Source organism: Equus asinus, chromosome 3 (assembly GCF_041296235.1).
Source record: "Equus asinus isolate D_3611 breed Donkey chromosome 3, EquAss-T2T_v2, whole genome shotgun sequence".
Taxonomy (NCBI): Eukaryota; Metazoa; Chordata; class Mammalia; order Perissodactyla; family Equidae; genus Equus; species Equus asinus.
The window spans coordinates 141658094-141684124 of record NC_091792.1 but is presented as its reverse complement, the minus strand read 5'-3'; the positions used below and the strand labels follow the sequence as shown (position 1 = coordinate 141684124).

Sequence of the window (26031 nt, the reverse complement as noted above, 5' to 3'; positions counted from 1 at the left end):
ACTTCTGTTCAAGTGTCTGTCCAAAGTCCAGCCATTGGAACGCCTCCCTATCTTACAGAAAAGCATGGTTCCATTGGACATGTTATTTTTTCCACTTTTGTGGAAAAGCTTGGTCAGCGCTTTAATTTCAGATCAAGCATTCTGTAGCTTAAGCCTCACATACTAGAAAAGGGAAATAAATATGGGTTCAGCTGAGTGTTCTCTAATCAAAATGAATCCTGAGCCCTTTTTATAGCAACTGACACTACAAAATAAGAGTAAGGCTAACCTGAACCGAGAGGCAAACCCCACTCACTGGGGATCCCCCAGAACCCACCAAACTAACAAGGCTCTGAACTCACCTTTCGTATAGTTCCTGCAGGATGGAGATGTTATTAGAATGGATAGTTGGGTCAATTTCCAAGAAATCCAAAATATGATGTGGGATTATAGCACCTTCCTCAACTAGCAGGGCCAGGTTAAAAAATCCCTGAAAACAAACCGCAAACCAAACTCATTAGCTCCCTATAATGAAGCCCAGACACAAACCCTGCATCAGAAGGTAAACTTTTACAACCTCTCGACTTTTTTTCAGTCCCTGGAGCCAGATGGTTTTGTCATCTTCATTGATGAATTGTTTCCCTAAATAAATGCATCTGAGAAATTTATTTGCAGGAGAACCAGGAGGGTTTCAGAGGATGCTGTGTCCCATCTGCTCAGAAGCCAGTCAACCGGGAGATCTGTCCTTTCCTGCTCTGTTCACTCTCTCAAAACAGAACTTGCTGGAAAACGTGCCCTTGTATCATCAACAAAACCAGAATACTGAGTCGAAGGCAGTGTCCATCACTTACAGATTATGCCCTGGGTCATCGTCAGCATGTCAGAAATCCAACGAAATGTTTTTGTGCTGGGGCTACTAGTCGTGACTGACATTCTCATGTAGCGAGTCTCTTATGCACAGAATGGGGTGCGGGTGGTTGCCCCAGGTTGCCTAGGCCAGCATGGAAAACCTCTTCTCATGATTCCTCTTGTCACAGACCTCCACTCTGGGATGCTTCCCTCTAGCTCTCTCTTACACACCTTCTTCTTGACCTCAGAAGTAGGACTGCCTTATTGGGCTGCACAGGTCCAATGAAATAACACAGTGAAGAGCCTGAGGGTAGAGGTGCTTCACAAAGGATGGAAACTGTTATACTACCTGGAGGAGATGCACTGTCCATCACGCGCTGAGCATGTGGCCACACCAAGAAATAAATAAAAAACGATCGGTTACTTACCATTAGGGCTTTACAACTTTCCCTGGATTGCTGCCCTTCAAAGAATTCATGGTCATGTTTTAATGACATATCCTGCCTTTGACCTTTACTTTCAGTTGCCACTGACAACAATTTAAATGAAAATCACCATCCCCCAGGTTGTATATACCAGGACTCTCACAAGCATCCTATGCAATGATCATGATAAAAATAACAGCAGCTAACATTTTCCGGGTGCTTGCTATATGTGAGGCATTGTTCTGTTTGATATACACTCACTTAACCTCATAACAACAAATTGAGATGGGTACTATTATTCTCCCCATTTTATAGATGAGACAACTGAGGCACAGAGAGGTTAAAGAATTTGCCCAAGGTCGCAAAGCTGTTAAGAGGCAGAGCTGGAATTCAATTGCAAACAAAGAGGGTTGGCGTCTCAAATCTCAACCTCGGTCATGCTGCCAAATAACCTCTAAATAGATGAAAGTATTAAGTGATGTGGGCTCACTGAGTTGAGGAGTCGAAAGAAAGATTTCTTGGACTCTCGAGGTCTGGCAGTAGTGCTCTTTTATTCAGAGAATAGCCTGGAATAGCATGGGGACAGGACCCATGGGCAGTAAGAGCTGCAGGCATGGGGACAGGGCCCATGGGCAGTAGGAGCTGCAGGCATGGGGACAGGGCCCATGGGCAGGAGGAGCTGCAGGCATGGGGACAGAGCCCATGGGCAGTAGGAGCTGCAGGCATGGGGACAGGGCCCATGGGCAGTAGGAGCTGCAGGCATGGGGACAGGGCCCATGGGCAGTAGGAGCTGCAGGCATGGGGACAGGGCCCATGGGCAGTAAGAGCTGCAATGTGTTGAGGGTTAGCTCTAAATTTATAAGGCATAGATATGTGAGTTATTTCTTTACTAGACAAAGGAAAGATCATGAAAAAAAGTCATTAAAATGGTATCAGTGCCGGTGGGGTCCGGTTATTGGGTGGTCCTATAACTTTAGATAAGAATCAGATCGGATTAAGTCAGGACGTCCTATGCTTCCCAGAGGATGACACAGATCGGTATGTAGGGCAGGACGCCTTGGGCTTCTTCCTGGGGCAGGGCCAGGCTTGATCCTCATCATTAAGTATCTTTAAGATGCACACACGCAAGCAGAGAATGGAATATTTGAAAGGAAGGTACCCTTAAAACTTGAAGTATTAGAAGAAAAGAAAAACATTGCTTTATAAAAATTTAAAGTCTCTGAACAATGAAAACATAACAAGTTAAAATAGATAGGAAAACAGACTAAGGGAATATTTGTGTGCAATGTAATAGCTTAAGGTTCATTATCTATTGGGCAAACGTAAAAAGAACTAACTATGATTTAAACTGAAAAAAAAAATCAGTATCAAGACTCCAATAGGTTAAACAGGTAAAGAATAAGAATAAAGAATCACATAAAAGAAAATATTAAGAGTAAATTATCATAGACAAGTTGAGGTAAAAGTACCCATCTTCACTAGTATTCAAATAAATGCAATTTAAAACCATAAGGAAGCATCAACTTAAAACTATTCAATTAGCAAAATTAAGTCACAAAAACACCCAGTGCTGAGCACATGTCAGTTATCCTCCCACACTTAACCACTGCTTGGGGATGTATTAACTGGAAAACACTTTCAGAAAGCAAATCGACAATATACTGTTATTATGCAGCTGTAAAACAATTTAGACTGTTTGACTCAGTAATACTATCTCACAGACAATAAAAGAAATCATTCCAATGGAGTTAAAAGATGGAAATATGAAAACGTTCACTGTAGCACTAGCTATAATTGCAACACAGTAGGAAATGACCTCCACGTCTTCCTTAATAGATTCTAAATCCCATGAAGCCAAGAATATTGTCTATCTTTTTATCTTAAGTCTCCACCACTAAGCAATGTTTAAGACATGGCAGGATTGGGTAAACATATGCCAAATCAGTGAATAAATTAGCGAATGTAAGAATAAATGTCCACCAATAAGATAAACCTTAATAAATTGGAGTTACCAGCTCAACGGAATATAAGGCAGTGGTTAAGGGTAAGAAACTAGAAAGACTATGGAATAAAATGCCCACATTCCTACTGTATGTGAGAAGAGATGGATTTTGAAAGTGGTGTGTACACTCTTGGTAACATCACAGAGATACGCTTGCCTGTGGGCAGGGACTGGAAGGGAACATGAAGACATGAAGGAGTAAAGCCCGTCACGGAACTGTGGGTGCATTCTTTGATTTTTCTTTTCTTTTAAAATGATCCTTTAATGTTTTTGCAACATTTTCTTTCCAAAAAGTAAAAATCGGAATTGAAAAAAATGATCCAGACCTAATTTTGAGTCACAGATACCACGTGAGAAAGTTTAGTTTGGCTCTCGATCAAATCCTTTTAGCACCAACTCCTATTTCATTCCAGAACTAATAATAGAACGGACTGTGTCCATTGTGTGTTCTCAGTGCTGGGCTCAACATTGTACATCAAACGTCTCATTTAATCCTCATAAACTGTGAGGTATTATCCCCAGTTCACAAATGGGAAAATGAAGACCCAGTGATTTAGTGACTTGCCATGTACAAACAGCTATGAAGTGACAGAGATGTGGGACTTTAACCCAGGTAAAGAATCATCCTGACATAGTACCTCGTTTGGAAAAAAACTAATACTGGCGAGTTTCCAACTTTTGCTCGTCCAACATGTGCCCAAAGCATACCACCAGAACGTGTTGCATAAGAGGGTTATGCAACCATTCCAACTTCCAGCCTGAAAATGACCCTGAGATCCTCACAGGAGAATTCCCATTGGCAAATCCAGGAGGAATGAGGGAAATAAAGAATCATATTAGCACACCACAGAATGACTGCAGGGGGCAAGATCTACCGAAGGATACTAAAATCAGTGGGCAGAAGTTTGAGGAGAAATCGGATATTTGCATGGTTGACATCTAACTCTCCAAGATACCTATAAATTTAGAAAGAGAAAAATAACTTTACAGGGGAGAAACTGAGCAGAAACCATGTTAACCAGGTGACTGAGATCAACCTCATCAGTAACAAGACATATTGAGATCATGTACACCTCGTAGGATACATTGAGAAGGACACATCATTTCTGTGCTGTCCTTGCCCAAAATGCGTAATCTTAATCTATTCATGAGAAAACAGAAGACGGACCCAAATCGAGAGACATTCTGCAAAATACCTGACCAGGATTCTTCAAATGTAACAAGGTCAGGAAAGACAAGGAAAGACAGAAACTGGCCCAGATTGAAGAAGATAAAAGAAATATGACAACTAAATGCAATGTGAGATCCTGAGTGGGACTCTGGAACAGAAAAAGGACATTAGAGGGAAAACTAGTGAAATACAAATAAAGTCTGAAGTGTAGTGAATGGCACTGAACCAATGCTGATTTCTTAGTTTGATAATGGTATTGTGGGTATGCAAGATATGAACATACTCTTCCTGCAACTTTTCTATAAATCTAAAAATATTCCAAAATGAGGAGTTTCCCAAAAAAGGTCACTGAGAGCAAAATCCTGTCACTGAAGTATTAGCCCAACTATAGAAGCAAACTACTTCCCATTTTGACCACACTTTCAATTTCTTGAGTTTCTACATGGTGAGTTAGTTTGAGAGAATCTGGTAGAAAGACCCCTGGGCTTGGAGCCAGAAAACCTGGGTTTATGGTCTGGCTACTTCATCTACTACGGGATTGTTTGGGCTTGAGCAATTTATCACCCTGTCATAGTCTTGGTATTCTCCACTATGAAATGGGTGTGCTAAGCCCCACCCCCACAAGACTGCTGTGGAAAACATGGTAGGTGTTCAATAAAGATTCACATTATGGTTAGCGTCCTCGTAGAGTTGTTGTGAGGGGCTTGTGAAAATGAATGAGAAATGACTTTGTAAGCTGTGGAAATATACAGACAGGAGGGCTTATGAAGACTCTAGGCCTTTCGACCTCACCAACGGGGATCCCCCGGAGCTCGTTTCTGTCATTGTTTACCTGTGAGTCTCCGTCCAGTGCTGCTTGGGCATACATCTGCACGGACAACTCAAGGTCTTGTGACTGGTTTTGGTGGCCATAGTAGTAAAGGTCTCCCATTTTCAAATATGCTGCAGGACAAAAAGCACAGGTCCATTTGTCAAGTGGTTTTATTTCAGACTCACATTTTAAACAATTGGCCCATTTGCATGGTTGAGAACTTTCCTACCAGAATCTGACTACCAAACATATTTAGGTTTCCTTGGTGGGTCAGGAACCAAAAAATAAAAAAATGGCTCTTGTGCTAAACCTTCTACACAGATTTTTTGCTTTGCTGGGCAGCTCTCCTAAATGGGTCTGTTTGTGAGAATCAGAGTCTGCAACCGCACAACCCAATCGGCCAAGGTTATTTCACATCTGAAATTGTGCTGCTTAGGTTTGATGACTGACGGGTATTTCTGGTATTTCTTTACTCTGTTTAAGCCACATATTTTATTTTTCCTCTGAGGAAAAAGTTTTAAGAGTGTATGTATCACTCAACGTCCAATCAGAAGAAGAGAATCCATGTCAGGTAGTTCAAAAGAGGGATTTTAACACTGTGAACTGGTTACCAGGGTATTGGAAGAGCTGAAAAGGCAAATGGGAACAACAGACAGCCCAGAAATCAGTAATCTGATCAGCCATCAGCTGCCCAGGGACGCTATCATCATCCCCGGGCTGGGAGCCAGCCGAGACCAGAGGGTGGATGACCAGGCAGGAGCTGGAGCCGTGGACAGGCAGCCATTGCCATAGACATAGACCAAAGCAGAGAGAGGAGGGGAGAAATACTTGGACTTCTTGCCTTCTCCCATCCTGCAACCTCCCTCCAGAGCCTCCCATTGGCTGGCACTAATCAGAGGCACTAGAGCAAAGCAGTCTGGGAACTGTAGCTCCTGAGGGTCAGCCCCCCACCATACAGAGCAGAGCCGAGGAAGACAGGAAATACCCCTGGGGGCAAAAAGGCAAATGACTGGCCCAGAGAGTCTCTCCATAATAGCTTCCTCTTCTGAATTCTCACTGATTCTGAAGAATTGGTGGGTTCAAGCATTGGGTGGACAATGGACTGCATTGCGTGAGGCTGAGAGCAGAGTTCAGTCATGATCTTCATAGCAGAGATTTTTCACTCTCTTTCCTAATTGTTTAGAAATACCACACTTCACACAAAGCTGTTAGATGTTCCCTGTTGCTAAACATTAAAATCACCAGTGAAGCTTCAATTCAGCATCCGTTTTTCCATACATACCAAATGAAGGAGCATCGATTTGAAAAACAGAGAAATTATAGTATCTCCAAACGCAATTAACACCCAGGTATGCCTTGGCCAGGTCCTAAGGGGACGAAGGGGGAGAAAAAGTGAATTCAGTAATATTTCGGCCAAGTGACTCATTTTGCCTCCATAAAACCCACTTCATTATCCTTAACCTTAATGCTTCTACTCCAAGAAGAATACATGTACTTACTGGGCGCTCCTCACAGATGTGTGCTAAATTTGTCTGTGACACTTCAATTCCAGTTTCTGCTGCTAAAACATAATACAGCAAAGCTTCGTGCCTAAAAATAGATGATTAATAATAAATTTCATATAGTGGCTCTCACTAATACTCACAGAGAGCTTTATATTTAAATGTAAGAGGGCACCAAATAAGCAGTTTTTTTAAAACCACAAAATCATGAGTTCTTTTTTCTTTTTTTAAATAAACACCGTTGTTAAAAATACTGCCTGCACTAATTTATTTCCTATCTTCAAAGCTGAACTCACAGATAAGGTTGGGGAGCTGGTTGGTACAACAGCTACCTCTACTGGCAGAAGGTATGTTGAGTGTTGGCTGGGGAGTTGTCTACTAGCCGTTGGTCCTTGAATCCTTCGGTCCTCGCTTGGAGGAGATAAATGGTATTAAGAAAAAGCCCTGTGTTTCTGAGTCCTCTGTTTTGTGGAAGGCTTTATGCGGCTTAGGATTCTGAACAAGGTTAATTAAAGCTGAACTGTTGTGGTGCATTAGAAGTTTGGCAAAGGAGAGCTTTGATTCCAATGGCCAAAAACACACATGAAAAAATAAATGTTCGACACCACCAGTAATTGAGTAATTAAAAAACAATGGGAGACCACTTTTCATCTGCTGAAAGATTGGCACCCAGTTCATGATAGAGTAACAACAAGGGCTTGGGGAAATGGACATATTCCGACAACTGCTGCTAGTGGGAGGGCCAATTAGACAATGGTTAAATGTGAGGAGTCTTAAGAATGCACAGACCACTTGGCCCAACAGTTCCCCCTGCTCAGAGTTTATTCTAAAGAAACAATCAGAGACATGTGCAAAGATTCTGTGGCAACAGAGTTCACAGCAGAGCTGTTTATGTGAACAAAAAACCCCAGAAACAACTTAAATATCTGAAAATCAGTGACTAGTTAAATTAACTCGCAGTGCAGCCACTTTCAAAGGTGGCTGTTAAAAATGTTGTTGTGGAAGAAAATTCAAAAACAGAAAAACGTTCATGCAAAATTTTCCATTCAGTAAAAAAAAAAAAAAAAAAGGCAGGATAAAAAACAGTGTAAATCCATTTTGGTAAAACAGACATAAAACTGAATACATACCATGTTCACACACACACAGATACATAAATGCAGAGAAAAAGTAAAACCCAAAAATTATCTACCAAAATGCAAACAGTACTTATATCAAGGTGGTAAGAATGGAAATAATTTTTATTTCCTTCTTTTTACTTATCTGATTTCCCCCATTTTCTTCGTTTTACCCAGTTTGTGAGTAGAAATTTATTTTAACCATAAATAGTTGTTTCTAAAGCTTATTTTTCATTCTAAGTAGTTGACATTACTAACTTTCTTAATTTTAGTTCCACCTAGGAACTGGTTTATGGAAGGGTGGGGAGGGGTGGGTTGAGAAAATAAGGTAGGCAGATTCTGAAATCATCTTTTCTACACTGCTAAAGCAGCTTCTGGCAGACCATCTTCTGGGGACAGAGAAAGGTGGCTAGGGTCACATTAGGACAGCCAGACTTTCAATCAGATACACTGTAGGCCACTGGCCACGTGGCTGCTGAGCGTGCTGATTCTCAGTCTCCGAGATGCCCAAGGCAGCCGACAAATTAGCCATGACTCATGCTAAAGAGACGAGGCTGGCTAAGCAGCGTCCCCCGCCTAGGCAAGCCAGATAACAAGTCCACAACTGCAGCTGCAAGAACAATATAAAAGACACTGAGGCATTTTCTTACGTAACCTGCAAAAATCATGTTTGGTGACAGAACGCTCAGAGCAGACCCTAGATGGAGGGCCTGCGAGGGAGGCTCAGCAGAAAGTCCCCATCGTTTTGCAATCAGGTCCTGTTCCAAAGGTCTATAATCTCGAGTGTCTTCGGGACACTCAGGCTCACACCAGTGCCTCAGTTTCCCACAGGGGTGGATGAAGGAAGCAGATGGTGTGGACTTGCCAGCCCAAGGTCAAATACTGGGCTGGCTCCCTCGGCTGCTGTAACTGGATGGAATGTGGCTTGACGTTATTAAAATGTAATAAAATGAGTTTTTCTTAGACAGTATTCGGGTAGACTGCTAGACTCTGGGGGGACCCACGAGGCTGACACTCTCTGTACGAACAGAGTCACTATGATAAATTTTATAAGACTAATATCTTGTCTCTAAAGTTACTTTGGTGGTGGGGGAGGGAAGAGAGGAACAAGTTTTAAAGGAAGACTTCCACTTCTAATTATTGTATAAGTCGGGAGGAAATTTCATAGAATTCTCGAGCATTTCCTTTGAGGAAGCGCTGGAATCCATCAAAAAGAGATGTCTAAAAGCATTAATGTCAATAGAAATAAGGAACAGAAATTCGCCTCTCTTTTCCCGCTTGCAGAAGCGATCATCAGATGCTGGTACATGCCAGTACCACCACCAGCTATTTTCATGTATCAAAGAGTGAACCATAGGTGAGGATTAGAACACGGAAGATCAGCCTTTCTCAGCTTATTAAGACTTCTGAGATGCCACACCTCTGCAGAAACCCTATCCACATTTAGCCTGCTGGCACTTTGCTCTCACTTAATTGTGTTTCAACAGAAACTGTCTGCAAGTATTAATTACAGATATTTCTACCCTTACATTCATGGAACAAACATTTACTCAGCATTTGCTACGTGTAGGAAGCCCAAAGACAAGCCACAAAACTGTAGTGTCCTTGCATGAATTTCCTCAAGGTTTAGGAAGCCAGCCAGAGCTTCCAGCTTGATTTCCAAAGCACTAAAGTGAAATTGTTCCCCAGGCAGTCCTAATGGGGATGGGGATGGATGAGGAGAGGAGGGGCTTTAGAGTAAAGAAGGAGTCTAGGAGCACGTTTGCCACCCGCCCACTTCAGACTCAGCACATACACTTATAGAACTTTCATAACGATACATCTTAATAACCAATGCTTCGACTGCCTGCCATGAAGTGTGAATTTGGGCACCTCTGAGCAGTTTCTCAAACAATGATATTATTTTCTCTGTGCTCTTTTCTGCCAATGCCTGAAACAGTTCAAACTGGAAAGATAAAAAAATCCTGGGGTCTCAGTGGAATTCAGGACCCCCGTTCTATTGCAAAAAGGTGAATTTCTTTCAACTGGAACTTTGCATGCCTCCTTCTCTTGCCTCAAGCCCATCACAATCTGGCTAACCTCCTGGGGTAAGTGTTTGGGGTATATTTAAGACAAAAGACAATAAGACACATAGCTCACAGGTAAAACACGCGTAGGGGTAAGGCAGAGAGAAATGAAACATGACAGCCGGCCTCTCCTTAGCTGACTTCTCCTGGTGTCCGAGGACAGCCTCAGGCACGGCAACATTATCTTCTGTATTGGGCCTACACAGCAAAAGGCCGTTCTCTCACTCACACTCTTCATTTAAACTGTCCCATATAAATCTTGGAACAACACAGAAAAGTACAAGCTCATCAAACTGACACACGTAATTTGAGAATAATGCCCAGAATAAATTCACTCACAGAAAATGAAAAAAGGGGATGGACTTGGGACATGGATGGACGATTCAGTCCTATCTGCAAAATAGATGTCACCAAAAAAAGCCACGTTGGGGTGTGAGGAGGCCAACATTCATATATTTCCCATTTAACCCCTGGGGTGTGTTTGGAGGCTCCGCAAGAAGGAAGAGATAGAAGCCCTTTGCCTCAGATATATTTTGACAAAGATCTTCCCATTGGAATGGATACCAGATGTTTCTTCCCATTGATAGGAAAAGGCTTCAAATCTAGATTGAGACTTATCTTTAACTATACTTAGCATCAGCATCAAGACTGGCAAGGATATGGAGAAACAAAAATTTATACACGGTTGGCAGGGGAGTAAACTGGTAAAATCATTTTGGAAAGTAGTTGGCATCATCTTGTAAAGTCGAACATGTGCCTGCCCTGTGACTCCACTCCTAGGTTTATATTTTAGAAACTCTTCCTATATATGCCAGGAGATACATAAAAATGTTTACGGCCACCTTGTTCCTAAAAACAAACAAACAAAAAAAATGGGAAACAACCCCAATATGTGTTAACATGAGAACTGGTAAGTAAATTGTGATATAAGACAGCAGCGAAAATGAATGATCCACATGTACATGTACCAAAAGCTATGAATCTCAGAAACACAATGTCAGGTGAAAGGAAAAAGCTGTTGAAGAACTATATATAGTATGATTCTAATAATATGCAGCTCAGAAACAAGCCAAACTAAGTCTTATGTATATGAATATATCCATATACAGTCACATGTCGCTTAACGATGGGGAGACGTTCTGAGAAAAGCATCATTAGGCGATTTCGTCATTGTGCGAACATCATAGAGTGTATTTACACAAACCTAGGTGGTACAGCCTACTACGTGCCTAGGCTACATGGCACTAACCTTATGGGACCATCATCATCTGTGTGGTCAGTTGTCGACCAAGACATCATTACGTGTAGCAAAACTATAAAGAAAGCAAGGGGCAGATCAACAAGGTTCAGGATGATGGTTACTTCCGGGCATTGGGAGTAGGGGTGATCTAATCTGGGAGGGAAATGCAGACGGCTTCAATAATTCATTTTCTTAAATAGGGTTACAGGCGTCCACTTTACTGTTATGCTTTGGAACCTATATATATATATAGGACATATTATTTCTACGTACCAACTATTATATGACAGAAGAAGGGAAAAATAACTCAATTGGCTCATGGTATATCTCTGGCTCAAATGCTCAGCTCCTTTTACCTGGGTTCTGAACTAGCTCCCTCTTTCAGACTCTCCCTTCTCTTCTCCATCAAACACAGTTGTTTGGCTCAGTATCTCCAAACCCAGCTCTGTCATGTCACTACCCTCTCTCAAAACTATCAATGGCTCCCCACTGCTTCACAAATTAAGTAAAAAGTGTGTGATCTGCCATTCAAAATTCCGTAAAGCAGGACTTCTGTGGTCTTTTTATATATCACTCCCTTTTGCAAATCTTACCCTCAAGGCAAACTGGGTGGCTTAAAATTTCCTACACTCACGCACAATTTTCCTGTCTCTTTGCTTTTGTTCCTGTGATTCCCTTCACCATAAATGCTGTTCCTTGCATGGCTAGTGGAAACCTCACCTATTCCTTAAGGCCATATCATTGGCTACCTCCATCATGAAGGCTGGCAGAAGTTCCTCAAACCAGATAGCTTCTTTTCCTCTCCAGCATCCCTAATGCTCTTTACATACTGCTCAGGGCCCTTCAGTTATGATTATTCTGTCTTTTTAAGCACTTGCCAGGTGCCACGAGGTGCTGGGCTCTGGGATACAAGTCACAGGGCAATCAACAAGTAAAGAGCAGTCCTGATCCATGAAAGGACAAAAGGGAGTAAGGAGTTAGGCAGGACTTCTGGGCAGAGGGAACAGTAAGTGCAAAGGCCCAGAGGTCAGACAGAAGATGGGCCATGAGAGAAACTGTAGGTAGTTCAGCATGAGGAGGAGATGAGGCTGCAAACTTCCTCAAGCCCTACTGGTGGCATCCCCCACAGCTTATGGCAAGGCACCCGGCATTTAAGTGTACTCAGTAAATTGGCTGGACTGGACCCAGCTCACAAACAGTGTAGAACACACTTAATTCCCCTTCCCTTCCGCCAAAAGATAACAACCAAAAACACAATCTCATGTTGTAACTGAATATTCGAAGAAGGACAATAGGTGACAAAAATCTTTTTTTTCTTTTAAGGAAGATTAGCCCTGAGCTAACCTGTGCTGCCAATCCTCCTCTCTTTGCTGAGGAAGACTGGCCCTGAGCTAACATCCGTGCCCATCTTCCTCTACTTTATATGTGGGACGCCTGTCACAGCATGGCTTGATGAGCGCTGCTAGGTCCACACCTGGGATCCGAACTGGGCGAACCCTGGGCCACCAAAGCGGAGCAGCTAACTTACCCGCTATGCCCCCAGGCTGGCCTCCACAAAAATCTTAGTTCATCTTGAACTTCAGTGCAAATTTTTAAATGTGCTACCTGAAGTGCTTTGTGATATTAAAGCCAAAAGTAGACAAGAAAGCTAAGCCATTAGCAGAAGCTACTAACAGACACTCTATGGGAAAAACGGTGTCAGACATCTTGGTGTATGTGTGTGTGTGTGCGTGTGTGTGTGTGTTGGGGGATGGGTATTTACAGATGTGCTCTCCCTTTGGGGAAACCCATCAAATAAACATTTTCATATTTAAATGCTTCGTTCTCCTTAAGAAGCTTGTAGGGGGGTATGGGTGGGAAGTCTGGAGGATGAGAAGTAGAGAATGAATTAAAGTCAAATTTGGGAGTTTTATGAACTGAAGCTCACTTGGGAAACAAGATAAAACACCACAAAAATCGTAAGGTATATCAATTGGAAAATAATAATTTCATTAAAAAATTTCTTTCCAATTGTGCAAAGTGAGGCCACAGATAATAAACTTTCACAAAATGATAATAATAAACATTTGTATTTGGTGCTTTTTTCATTGAGTTCATTTCCCTCGCATTCTCTAATTTAAGATTCTTGTTTACTGAGACGCTATCTGTTGATTACGGGGGCACCCATGGACCAAAGGAGGAAATGGCATTCTTTTAAACTTATATTTAAAATTTTTTTTAGGAAGATTAGCCTTTAGCTAACAGGTTTGCCAATCCTCCTCTTTTTACTAAGGAAGACTGGCCTTGAGCTACCATCTGTGCCCATCTTCCTCTATTTTATATGGGATGCCTGCCACAGCATGGCTTGACAAGCAGTGCATGGGTTCGCACCCGGGATCCAAACCAGCAAACCTTGGGCCGCCTAAGTGGAACGTGCAAACTTAACCACTGCGCCACTGGGCCAGTCCCTTATATTCTAATTTTTAATTGAGGTTTGGATCAGAGTATGATCGATGACAGGTCTGGTCTAATGTTCTTGAGGCAGCGGACCGAGGGGATATGTGCTGATTTGCATATACTTTTTAGTTATTACTGAAATACCCAGATCATTTAGGCAATAAAGCAGCCAAGAAAATGTGGCCCAAGGAAAAGTAAGAGAGAGTGCTAAGACTCACAGAGGAAACAAAAAGACGGAGTCAGGTAGAGTCTGGAGAGGTGCCACCTTATTTGTAAAATCAAGTAACAGCAACTGGGGGGCATTTGCAAGTCCTCATACGCGGTGTCTCAAGCCATAGAGTACATCATGCTAACTCCAGCAGAAGAAGGTTAGAAAGGGCAGGCTGTTTGGCTGTGACATTGGAGGTTTGGTGAGTGACTCGAGCAATGCCAGGTTCCTGGCCGTGGGAGATGCAGTAAACTATCTACAGAAGAATGCAGCCTAAGCCTTAAACACGCTGCTCTCTCTTCTTGCCACGAGTATGGTGGAAATCCTGGACCTTCCGTGGCCTGTCCTGAGAGGCAGAGGTCAGCTAAGATCCCCTGTGCTTCTTCCAGACTCGAAAACCAAGAGAAGCAAGCTTGAAGGGAAGGGAAGTCAACGCATTCGTGTGTCTCTCAACTTGATGACTGTGGACGCTCCGCCTAGAGAACTAATTTTTGTGTATAATTAAACATGGAAATGCTATGTTTCCCAATCAACGGCCAATCAGTGTGCGATACTCTGAATATTATTGCTGGGAGGTCGTGATTTCCCTGCAAATTGCTTTTTCAGTTGCATTTTAAGACTCCATCTCATAAGGCTACTCACAGACTGAAAGATAAGGGCTGGGAAAGTGCATTCTAACGCGGGTCCCGAGCTTACCATGAGCCCTCCAGGTAGGCATTGAGGCCTTTGCGAATGACATGGCCCAAGTAGCCATTTTTCTCAGCTACGTGCTTTGCCCATCTGAAAAGGAAACAGAAGAGAAAATATACAAACTGTGGTAAATTAAATAATTGCTTTTTCCTTCATATGATCTCAATAAATCCCAGTTGGGGAATATTTTGCTTGTTAGAATTTTTACAGAGCAATAAACCAGAGCTGAATGTTAAGAAGGTAAAGAAAGACGCATTTTGAGAGCTTCGCATTCAGTGCCCTTTCTTAAGAATGCTTAGGAGCTGTCATGTATGGGAACAAAGACATGAAAGGTATGTAATGACAAATATCCACCAATATGGAAAAAGATAGCCTTCATCAAGAATTCTAATACTCTCTCCATTAAAACATGTTTAGTGATTTATTATAAGCTTTCCCTATTTTGTTTCCGTCCCTGAATTTATCCTGGAGAGGTTTACTAATAATGAACTAGTCTGTTGTAATATTTAGATCTACAACCACTAAAACAATGTTATAAGAATACATAACTCACAAGCTAATGGAAGGGGGAAATACAATAATTTTTTTAAAATACTTGATTAATATAAAGGAAGGGCAACAAAAGAGAAAAAAGGTACAAAGAATAGATAGAACAAGTAGGGAATAAATAGTAAAATGGTAGATTTAAAACAGGTACATCCATAATTACAGTAAATGTAAATGGACTAAATACACCAGTTAAAAACTAAAATTGTCGGACTGAATAAAAAATACACAAAACTCCAATTACATGTTGTTTATAGGAGATATACATCAAAATTAAAGGACAGAGAAAGATTGAAAGTAAAAGGTTGGAAAAAGATACAATATGCAAACTCTAACAAAAAAAGCAGGTGTACCAAAATTGACCATATACTGCTCATAAAGCAAGCCTCAGCAAATCTCAAAGGATCAAAGTCATTCGAAATATAATCTCTGATCACAGTGGAATTAAGATAGAAATCAATAACAAAAGGATAACAAGAAAATCCATGAAACATGAAAGTTCATACCAAATGTCCTAACTAACTATGATAAAAAGCCTCAAGTGTGTCTAATTTTATCACTGAGTTCAGGTAACGCTGAGTTGGCTCTCAAATGTCTTATGAAAAATAACCTTTTGGAGAGCCAGACCGTTGGTGTGGGGTGGTGTACAGCAGAGGTCTGCAAACTTTTTTTCTGTAAAGGACAAGATAGCATATATTTTAAGCCTTGTGGCCCACATGTGATCTCCGTTGCATATTCTTCTTTGTTTGTTTCACAACACTTTAAAAATGTAAAAAGCATTCTTAGTTCTTGGGGCCACAGATAACAGGTGGCAGGCCACGTGTTATCTGTGGGCCATAGTTTGCCAAGCCCTGTAAAGCATTTCAGTTATGCATGACCTCAAAATTGTGCTCCCTGTCGTTCTTCGGGAAGCTACGGCAGGTTGCACTCTACCAAAATGTAGGAGTAAACCAAGAAAGAGGAATAGGGTCCAGCAAAGAGAACCACAAAAGATAGAAATGAAGGGAGCGGGAACCCCACAATGATGACAAAGGTCATTTCAGGAGGGCAGCTCTGTCCTGAGCAAAGACTCTGGGAGAGACGTTACCAAGAAGATTAAAGCTATCTGGTGGGGCTGGACACACTGAGAAGACCTTTAGACAACTGAAGGAGAATCTGGAGACCAAGCACATAGAAAATGATAAGTACACAGAAAGCTGAGCAACGAAAGAACAGTAAAATACAGTTGCTATTCCATAGAAAACTAATGCTTTGCCAGAAAGAAAAAGCCAAGTAGTATACCACGTGGCTCGGCAGCGAACATGGTCATAATAATGTAAGCCCTGGTGCTAATCTGCCATTTATTGGGAAGGTGGGAGAGGGCAGGAAGTATGAATGTGTGGGGTGGCAGGAGTTGGCAGAGCGAGAGAGAACTTTATCTTTCACTGTGGGACATCATTAGACAATGCCTATAATGAAAATAACAAGAAATAGTGGTGTAAGTATGTTATTTAGAGATAGAGGCAAATAAGAAAAAAGTAATTAAAAAATTGAGCATATTTTATTCCTGGGAGCAGGACACAGAGCCCGGGGTGGGGTGTGCAGAGATTTCCTGTTTTTTCTTATCAAACTATTTTTTTTTTAATTTTTAATTAAATTTTTGTTTTTTATTTTTGCCTTGTCAAATTTTTTTGCTCTTTAAACTGTGTGTGTGTGTAACTGATAAATATAAAAATGAAATTTAAAAAAATGCAAAGAAAAAACAGAAAAAGGAACTTCGTTTTCTCAGGCATGGTGAATACAGCACACGGCTCTCCCGTCGTCCGCAACATGTGACAGATTCTTACACAACAGCCTTCTCGGGATCTCTAGGGAACGTCTCCAGGTTGCCTGTGATATAGTAGAGGGAACACCACAAGGTTCCTTCGATGTGTCCCCCTTGTGCAGCCTTATGGAAATATTCACCAGCTAAAGTCTGTAAGAGAGACGGACAAGGTCATTCTCCTTAGCGAGGAGTCTTCCTGGCTGGGCTGGTTTCATCAGAGCCAAGGTGGGGAGGTACTTAACACCTGAGGGCATCACAGGCTTATAACTTCTGCTATCTTTAAGAAAACTGAGGCAAGTTCTAGGAAGACAGCCAACCACAGGAGCTGGTCTCTGGATGTGATAACCTTGACCACAGCTCTTCCATTGGTTAAGTTTGCCCAATAAATAAGACAACATGTAACTACGAATACCAGTGTCATCTCATTTGATCCCGTAACTCCTGCAAGCTAGAAGGAAGACCGTGTCAGAAGCCATACCAGGTGAGAATTCAGGCAGTTGCTTTCCTAACCTGGCTTAAAACCTTTATTCAAATGCATGCACAAAAACTGCATTTCCAGTAGGAAGGTGAGAATTAGAACATGACAATAAAAAGTCCACTCTCGCAGATGTGTGGGAGGGTTACCAGACATTTGCAATGCATAAAAATATACCACCTCATATGTAGTCAGAGAGAGGTAGAGGGGGAAAAATAAAATAAGCACTTTGAGTGGCCTATGTTCCACGGATTGCTATTATTTTTCCAAGGCAGTTAACTGTCGTTTTTAAGCATGGGTCTTAGAGTCAGACAGGCTTGGGTTCAAATTCCAGCTCTGCTCCTTATTAGCTGGGTGACCTCGGGCATGTTCGTTAATCTAACTGACAGATTATCTCAATTTCTTCCACTGAAAAATGTGGCTTCCGACAGTAACTAGCATGAAAAGTTGTTTCGAGGATTAAATGAGATAACACATTCTCGAGGCTTAGCCTGGTGTTTCACAAAAAATGATCTTCTGATTCCCCACCCCCAAGTCTGCCAAGGCTTCCCCATCCCACTAAATGCCCTCTCCACTCTTCACATCTCAATAAATGCCAAACATGCTGGAGTTGTCCTGATTTCTCTTCCCCTCTCCCACCCCACATCCAATCATTAGCAAATCCTGTCACCTTGACCTTCAAAATTATCCAGAATCCAGCCACAACTCAGCCCCTCTTCTGACCCGGAATCCTTTCTCCCTTGGATTCAATACATTAACCATCTGCTCCTGCTCTGGTCTCCTTCAATCTTAGTCCCCGCTAGGATCCAGGAGGAGCCTCCTAAAACACAGCCTATCACTGCCCTGTTCAAAGCTGTCTGGGAGTTTCCCATCTTGCTCAGAGCTGAGTCATCACAATGACCCAGGCACCTGCCTCCCTGACCTTATCTCCTGCCTCTCCCATCTTCCCTGCTTTCTGGTCCTGCCACTCAGGCCTCCCTGCTATTCTGCGAGCACACTAAGCCTGCTTTCTTCTTGGGGCTTTTGCCCTGGCTGTTCCCTCCTTCTGGAATGTTCTCCCAGATATCTGTAAGCCTCCTTTAGGAGTCTGTACAACATCACATCATCAAAGAGACGTCTGATTTCCCTTATAAAATAGCATCCCCCAATCTCTACCCTGCCTGTCCTCCTTACCCTGCCTTATTTCCCCGTAACACTATCTCCACCGTCTTCATATTATATATTCATTTGTTTATTGTCTTTCTCCCCCACTGGAAAGTAAGCTTCCCAAGAGCAGACACTGTTTTGTCTGCTGCTGTGTCCCCAGTGCCTGGCGTAGGATGGGCGTTCAATGAACTTTGTTGGATGTAACGATGCTCAGGTTATTATTATCATCATCAAATTATTATTGATAACGAACGGCTTCCATTTCATGTGGGGATCCAGGTCCTGACTCCACTAAGGGTGTGACTCTAAGTCACATAAGATACCGTAAGTTTGCTGTATCTCCACGGCCAGAGCCTCAGTTGCTTATTATGTAAAATGGATGTAATAATAGTAACTATTCCAGAGAGTTGTTAGGATAAAATGGGACGGCACACGTAAAGTGTTTTGGGGCACGTAAAGTGTTTGTGAGTGTCTGGCACCAAGGAAGTGTTCAACAAACACCAAAGATTGTCATTGTTGTTTTCATTACTCTTCAATCTGGTCTCATACCAGGTAACCCTATTAGGACCCAGCTCTCTTTGCTTCTAGTAAGATCTATCTCAGCACCATCTCTCGCTCATTCTCCCCTATATCATCTCCTGCTCCTCTCCCCAGCTCAGGCCTCCCTCCTCCATGAAGCCCTCCTGACTGCACTGGCCTTCACCATTTCCCCTTTCCAGAACTGTTTGGCTCACAGCAATTAGCACATACTTGGCATATGGCTAAATGCCTTCCTTTGCTCTTCACTATCTTGTCTTCCTAATCGGACCCTTGAGTTCCTCGGGAACATGGTCTGAGGCTTGGGTGGTGTCTGTCCCACCCACAGGGCTCGTCCAGGCTGGGCACACAGTGCACCCTCACAAATGCTTCATGATTGAGTGACTGACCAGCTGTACGGCTGGTCTCAAGTCTTACTCACTTGATTCCTTCCAGGAACTCCTGGGAAAATACCATCCAGATACAGGACTCCAAGATTGTATGATGCATCTGGGTTCCCCATTTCTTCTGCTTTTAACCAGTATTGTGCTGCTTTCGCATAATTTTTCTTGAACTTGTGGTAATACCATCCCAGGCCATTGACTGCCTGATGCAATCCCTGGATTTTAGAACAAGAAGAAAGAAATTACTTTTTTTTTGTTTTAATGAAACCTAAAGAGAATTGATTGTGAAAGCATTCTGCTGGAGTCTGAGCAAAACCTTTCCTGTCTCTTTTTTGGGACAGATGGCATCAAAGAAAAGCTAAGTGCTCGAAAACACGAGCCCGCCTCAGAGTCTTCCCAGGTGGATTTCTCCCGGCTGCTGCTGGGATTTTCGCATTCCAGCTCAACAGTGATGCTGGCCCCCAAATCATCACTCCCCTCCAATGGGCTGTTACGCAATGCCCTTGTCTACAAAAGGCCTCTTATTGCCCTGAGTATCAAGAGTGCCCCTGAAATTCAGGAAAGCTCAACTGCAACAGGAGGCCTGAAACCTGTCCTGGCGGGGACGGTTTCTAGGTGACCCACCCGCCCATCTGTTGATTACCCTGCCCTGAACACCAGCAAATTCTCGGAGAGAAGCAGCTGCAGCATCCTACTTGCAAAGCACAGGTGCCTTGTGACTGCTTAGCATCCCAGCTCGGCCAGGTGGAGTCTGGTCCGGGCTGAGGCAGAAGGGGAGGGTGGTGGAGAGGGGGTGGGTTTCAGAACTGCATCTAAACTGGCACCAGAGAAGGGCTGGTTCATGTGAATCTAGTCTCGAGCGTCTTTGTTCTTGCTGATTCATGCTATCAGATGCCCTCCTCTGCTTCCGCAGGTTTGCACCCAGGTGCTCCCACCTGCTTCCACACGACAGCCTCCAGTCTAGTTGCTGAAGGCTCAGGAGCCCCGCAGGGGTGTGAGGGCTCCTGACAGAGCCTCCTGCCCAGCAGGGAGACACCTGAGTGCAACCTGGGAATGCAGTGCTCTCCTTCCTCCCATCCTGCTAGACCCACAAGACCAGGAACCAGCAGAGGAAAAAAGGATTCGAGGGGTGACAGTGCCCTTGCCGCTGAGAGAATCCTAAGTGCAGAACCAAATCTCCTTCACCTTCCCTTTCATCCGGGAAAGATAGGTGTTCCTTGACAACAGATGCCAAGATCCCAGCCTGCAGCCTTTCCAGTCTGCAATGGCTCCTAAAAGGCTGTGCTTCCTAGTCTTTATGTTGGAATCTGGGTGCCAGAAAGCCCAGGAGAAAGAAACTAACAAAACTCGTAGAACAGAAGCTCCATGAGGGCGGGGATCTTTGTTTTGTATCTCAAGCACCTATATGAGTGCTTGGCACAGAGTCGGTGCTCAATAAATGTTTGATGAATGAACAAGAGCCACCCTTTGAATGCTGATGCTAAACAAAATGGAATCCAAATCCTCTACTCTGAGGATGGAGAGCAGGGCTCAGTTTTGCAGGTCCGCAAGAAAGCAGACACCTGGGAAAACGTTAGTGCCCTGGATCCAGTCACAGAAGCATTCTTCTTGAGCCTCGCCAAGGACCAGGTGCAAGGCAGGCTCCTGATAAGTCCTGCAGACTGTGTTTCAGTGAAGTAACAGAGCAGGTCATTGTAGAAAGTGGCGAGAACCAGCTTTGGAAGAAGTCTACAGAAGGACACATCAACGTGGCTTTTACAGTGAAGTCAGGGGCCCCAGGCTTATTCACATGCACTTGTCATGACTCAAAACATCTGCAGAACTCCTTAGGAAATGCATTTGGACCAAGTTCCGAGCCCCATGAGAACTCCTGTCTTATTTCTTAATACTCATACCTTCTTCTGGATATTTACACCTCAATCAACAGATTTGCCTTCACATGACTTCTGGCTAAGTCCAAAAATCAAACTATAGGCACCTTCACCACAGTGCCCGACAAAGGGTAGGGGCTTAAAAATTCCTTGCTGGGTAAATGAGTGAGAATCACCTAATACTTTCAAAGATGTGACTACTCTGAGCCATAAAACTGCATTTCCCCAATACTTATCTAAGCTCAGCTAAAAATCCCTTCAAAATAAAGCACATTAGACATCAATTCACCACTAGGATGGCTAAAGAGATGCAAATTTCACACCTGCCAGGAAGCCCCATAACTGCCCCATTTTAGGACACTCTGGAACCAATGCCCTCAGTGACCGTCATTAAGCTGCTTTTCTATTTCTGCGCTATAATTTGTTGGGGTCGGAGCTGATGTGCACTTCAGTGGGTTCCCTTCTCCTCGGTCATGTGCCCTCTTGATACCCCATAGGCGGAGGAAAAGCCTCTTGGCTCTCTTACTCCATGCTCCACCTCCCTCTTTAACAGAAAAAAGACACTCTGAGCTCCCTAAAGAAAGGGAATGAGGAAGAAAAATCCTCATGATAACGTCAGGAGTCTTTGTTGACAGGGCAAATATTAGCAGCCTTTGGGATGGAGGCACATTCAAGAGCCAGAAGAACTACACAGGGCCCTGTCAAGGTTGTAGAATTACAGTGGTTTCTACAAATTTATTTATTTGCAAATATGCGTGAGTGTGCATGCAGTGGGCATGTGTGTTTGCACACAGGGATATGTGTGCATGCATGTGTGTGCGTGTGTGTGCCCCCTCCCAAATGATATTTAACTTGCATTCTGTGTTGCTATACTGAAACTAGCTGACTTGAAGATAACATTGAAGAGCAAATAGTGACAAAAGCAAAATAATTCCTAAGACTGACAATGAACTTGATAAATAGCCCCATTATTAAAGCACGGAGAAGTAAATGGGCATTGGACACGACAGGGTTAACCTTCAAAAGAATTAGGCTTTTGGTTTTCCTAATTCAAAGGCATTTATACCTATTCAATTTCAAGGAGCCCTTGCTGCTTGTTATCAGGGCAGCCCGTGATTATAATTTTAGCCTTCAAACAAAATTGGGCTGAATTCTATTGACTGGAAGGTGAATTCAGCTTTTGAATTTTGCCGTCCCCATTGTGGCAGGTTTCTGTATGTGCGTAGCTCAAAAATGACTGATCAGTGCAGCGCTGGCGACCCCCCACCCCCCCACTGCATTTCTACCTTCCAGCTGAAGCCTGGCCATTCACTCTCGCAGACTCGCGAGCGTGTGGGTGTGTGTGGTGGAAATGTTTCCTTCTGACAATATGCAGAAGTGTTACCTTGGAAGCGGCTTTCTTCATCAGCTCTAACGCAAGCTGTCTGTTCTTTTTTACTCCTTGACCCTAAACAATGATAAACAGCAATGATTACGAAGAAAATAAACCCGGGGCACACTCAAAAACATTACACAGATACATCAGTGTTTGATATAAAATACTTAAAAATAAAACCCAAGCTTTCTTAATTAAAAACCTAATCTTACAGATTTCTATATGCAGAGCCATTGCGTTATCACCATCACCATCATTATTATTTGGCTTATATTTGTGGGGTGGAGGCAACAAACCTCACCCTCTCAGCCCAGCAGTGACACAAAATTCCCTGTTTGTCATGGAGCGAATCTCATTCCCATCGATCCACAGGTGCTGCTGGGAGAAGATGTGAATAAGGTTACGTGAGTTTGGTCATCCTGGATGTGTTTCTCTGGGGATTACCTAATTTGTGAGCCGGATAAAGGACTTTATCTGTGTTGGACAGTCAAGAGTTATTAGGCTGTCATTTGCAGTCTTCCTGGGTCCTCACAGAAGTCCCCAGGGTGGTACACTGCGGCTTCACAATCAGCTCAAGAACCAGCTGTGAAGGAGACATGACCCCTTGAAATCAGTTGCTTCAGAGAAGCTGGCAGAAACTGACAAGGTTCCTCCTGCAAAAGCAAGTTCTTCCTGCAGAAGTGGTTTGTGCTCATGGAGAAAAATGGCTTTGGGGTTCTGGTTACAAGAGAGGAACCCTGTGGGGCCACACTGAGGTGTCTGCAGGACCCCGTGGGGGAAATGGTGGGTCTGAGGAGGGGCTCCTGAGCTCTCTCTTGACGTAAGTCTGACGATGAAGATGGTAGGCAAGAGGAGCCAGGTGAAAACCACTGCTGCTTCAAAACTCAGTCTGCTACAGACACCCCGCGCCCCTCAATGTACCCCATGGAGTCCTCCTGGTCTCAGACACAGTGGTTGAGGAGGGCACATGTGATATTATGTAAGAGGGTTTGCAATGACTACAGTTATTAACACTATTTAAACACTTAGCTCTATGGTGAATGAAGACAGCGCTAGTGAACAGTTCTGTGCTAATTAACAGGGGCCAAGCACTGTCCTGTCACATCCAGTCCTCACAGCAGCCCTGCAGAGGTGCTGCTGTCATTCCCCTCTGAGAAACTCACTCAGAATCACACAGTGAGTGAGAAACAGAGGCAGGATTTGAACCCAGGCAGGCAGGCTCCAGAGTCCAAGCTTATAACCACCATGGAATATTTTCTCCTGTATACTTCAGTTCTATGCTGAGAAAGGGTGATTCACAACCTCCTTGCAGGATACAGAAAACATGCAGGGTATGTGGTCTCTATAATTTTTAGATCCTAAGATAAAATTCTGGCTCTAACTAAAGGTTAAATTCCATACACTGAGTTTCTACTAGACTTTAACTTACCTATTTAATAAAACCAATGAGCTGAAGCAAAGTGAAAGATGAAAATATTTTTCAGAAGTGCACCATTACTTCATTTAATTACAGAGAGGAAAGAGAAAAGGACATGAAGATTACTTGGAATAATTGGATAGGGCGATGAGACAACCTTTGTGGACTGGAGAAGCATCAGAAAGACCAGAACGGCAGAATGTTAGAACCTGGTTGAACTCAAAGTTTATCTCCTCCAGCTTCCTGGTTTTGAAGGAATAAGACCGGGACCCAGAGAGGTTGACTTATCCAAAACCTCACAGTTAGAGCTGCACCTAGAACTCAGGTACTGTGATTTCCAGACCAGGGATTTTCCAGTATACTTGCTATTTAATCAGAAGTGGGATCGTTTCTTGCACAAGGACTACATACTACACACAAATCAGAGTAGTATTGGAAGCTGTTAAGTGAGAGAAATGGAAAGTCTTGGTATATAGCAATTGCTCACTAACTATCCACTGAATGAATTCAGGAAGGACAGTTGCTACAGCAAAAGTCAAAGCTCCACCCTCATGTGCATGCAAAATGCAAAACTCGACTGTGTAGACAAACCACAGCCACCATCATGGTGCCCTCTTTGAATACAATAGGCTGAATACCCACACAAAACCAAGTGCACATTACTGTCCTTCACATTTGGAAAGTCCATTTTCTGCATGGGGTTCTTTCACATGGGTTACAATTAAAGACCTCTGGCCAGAGGTAAAAATGTTCCTTGAGATGCTGATAAAAGTCTTACTTCATCCCTCCCAGGGATAACTTAGTTATAGGGCAGGAAAACCAGAAAAGCTTTCAGGTTTGGGAAATCAGACCCTGAGAAAACCTTATGACATCTCCAGAGTCATTTATTCATGTATTTGCCTCTCCCTCTAGATTGTGAGCTCCAGGTGGGCAGAAGTAATGTCTGATTCATGCCTTTCTCCTCTCCACACTTTGGACAGTGGCCAGCCCCAACTCTGGTGGACAGGTGTCTCTCCTCTGTGCCTGTCTCCTTTGTGCTTGTTTTCCCCACCAGCATATGAGCCCCCCGAGTTCAGGGACGCAGCTCATGCATCTGAGGTCCCTCCATCTAGCACAGTCTGGCATTTTGTCAGCCCTAAATGGTGTTTACTGAATAAATACATGGATGCATTGGCATATGGCTAAGAGTCAAATCATTTCTATGCTGATTTGGTGACTGAAAAGAGAAAGTCCTGGCTCTAAATTTGGAAACCACAACAAGCAATAGATTTTAAGGCTTTGGAGGGTTAGAAATGCAGGAAAAGTCATAGCTGTTAATCAGTGAGTGGCCACAGCTGTGGTTCTGTGGGGTGGGGCTGGCCCCGTGAATCCACATCTTTGTCTGGAGACACTCGCTATCTGGGGGCAGCTGCTTTCTCTGGGTGTGGACATGCGGTCCGAGTGTTTCCTCATCAAAGCCAACGGCTTTTTACTTTTCCAAGATTGGTGAATTGATGCTTCTGTTTATGGATTTAAGGGCAGACTCTGAAGGCAGACTGCCTGGAGCCCATTCCCAGGTCTGAAATGTACCAGTTGTGCAACCCTGGGCAAGTTACAAAACCCCTCTGTGCCCCTGTGACCACAAATACAAGGAGCAATCATAACACACCTCGGTACCTACCTCGCCAGGTTGTCATGAGGATTAAATGTGTTAATACACGTAAATCAGGTAATGAGGGCTCGATCAATCAGTGTGGACTATTATTATTTCATATAAGATACAGTATTTTACAGTTCTCAAAGCCTGTTCATTATGTTATCTCATTCGATCTGTGGTCATTACCATTGTCCCATGAGATTAGATGACTCCAAGGACACACAGCTGACGGCTGCAGAGGAGGGACTTGAACTCTGTCCTCTGTCTCCTGGGCTAATGCTCTTTCCACCCATCCCCACCATTCTCCTATTGGCTTAAAACCAAGATTTTTGTTTTGATCAATG

General features: G+C 43.2%; 1 protein-coding gene across 1 annotated transcript in view; it reads right to left on the bottom strand.

Annotated features, from left to right (window-relative positions):
• Positions 1 to 26031, bottom strand: part of SEL1L3 (SEL1L family member 3) — a 97327-nt gene that overhangs the window by 9174 nt on the left and 62122 nt on the right. The window contains exons 14-21 of the mRNA XM_070506110.1: positions 22644 to 22706; positions 19427 to 19603; positions 16870 to 16997; positions 14504 to 14587; positions 6737 to 6827; positions 6520 to 6604; positions 5259 to 5368; positions 342 to 469 (exon numbers count right to left, since the gene is read on the bottom strand). Coding sequence (XP_070362211.1) covers positions 342 to 469; positions 5259 to 5368; positions 6520 to 6604; positions 6737 to 6827; positions 14504 to 14587; positions 16870 to 16997; positions 19427 to 19603; positions 22644 to 22706 — 866 coding nt within the window. The remainder of the gene's footprint in view (positions 1 to 341; positions 470 to 5258; positions 5369 to 6519; positions 6605 to 6736; positions 6828 to 14503; positions 14588 to 16869; positions 16998 to 19426; positions 19604 to 22643; positions 22707 to 26031) is intronic.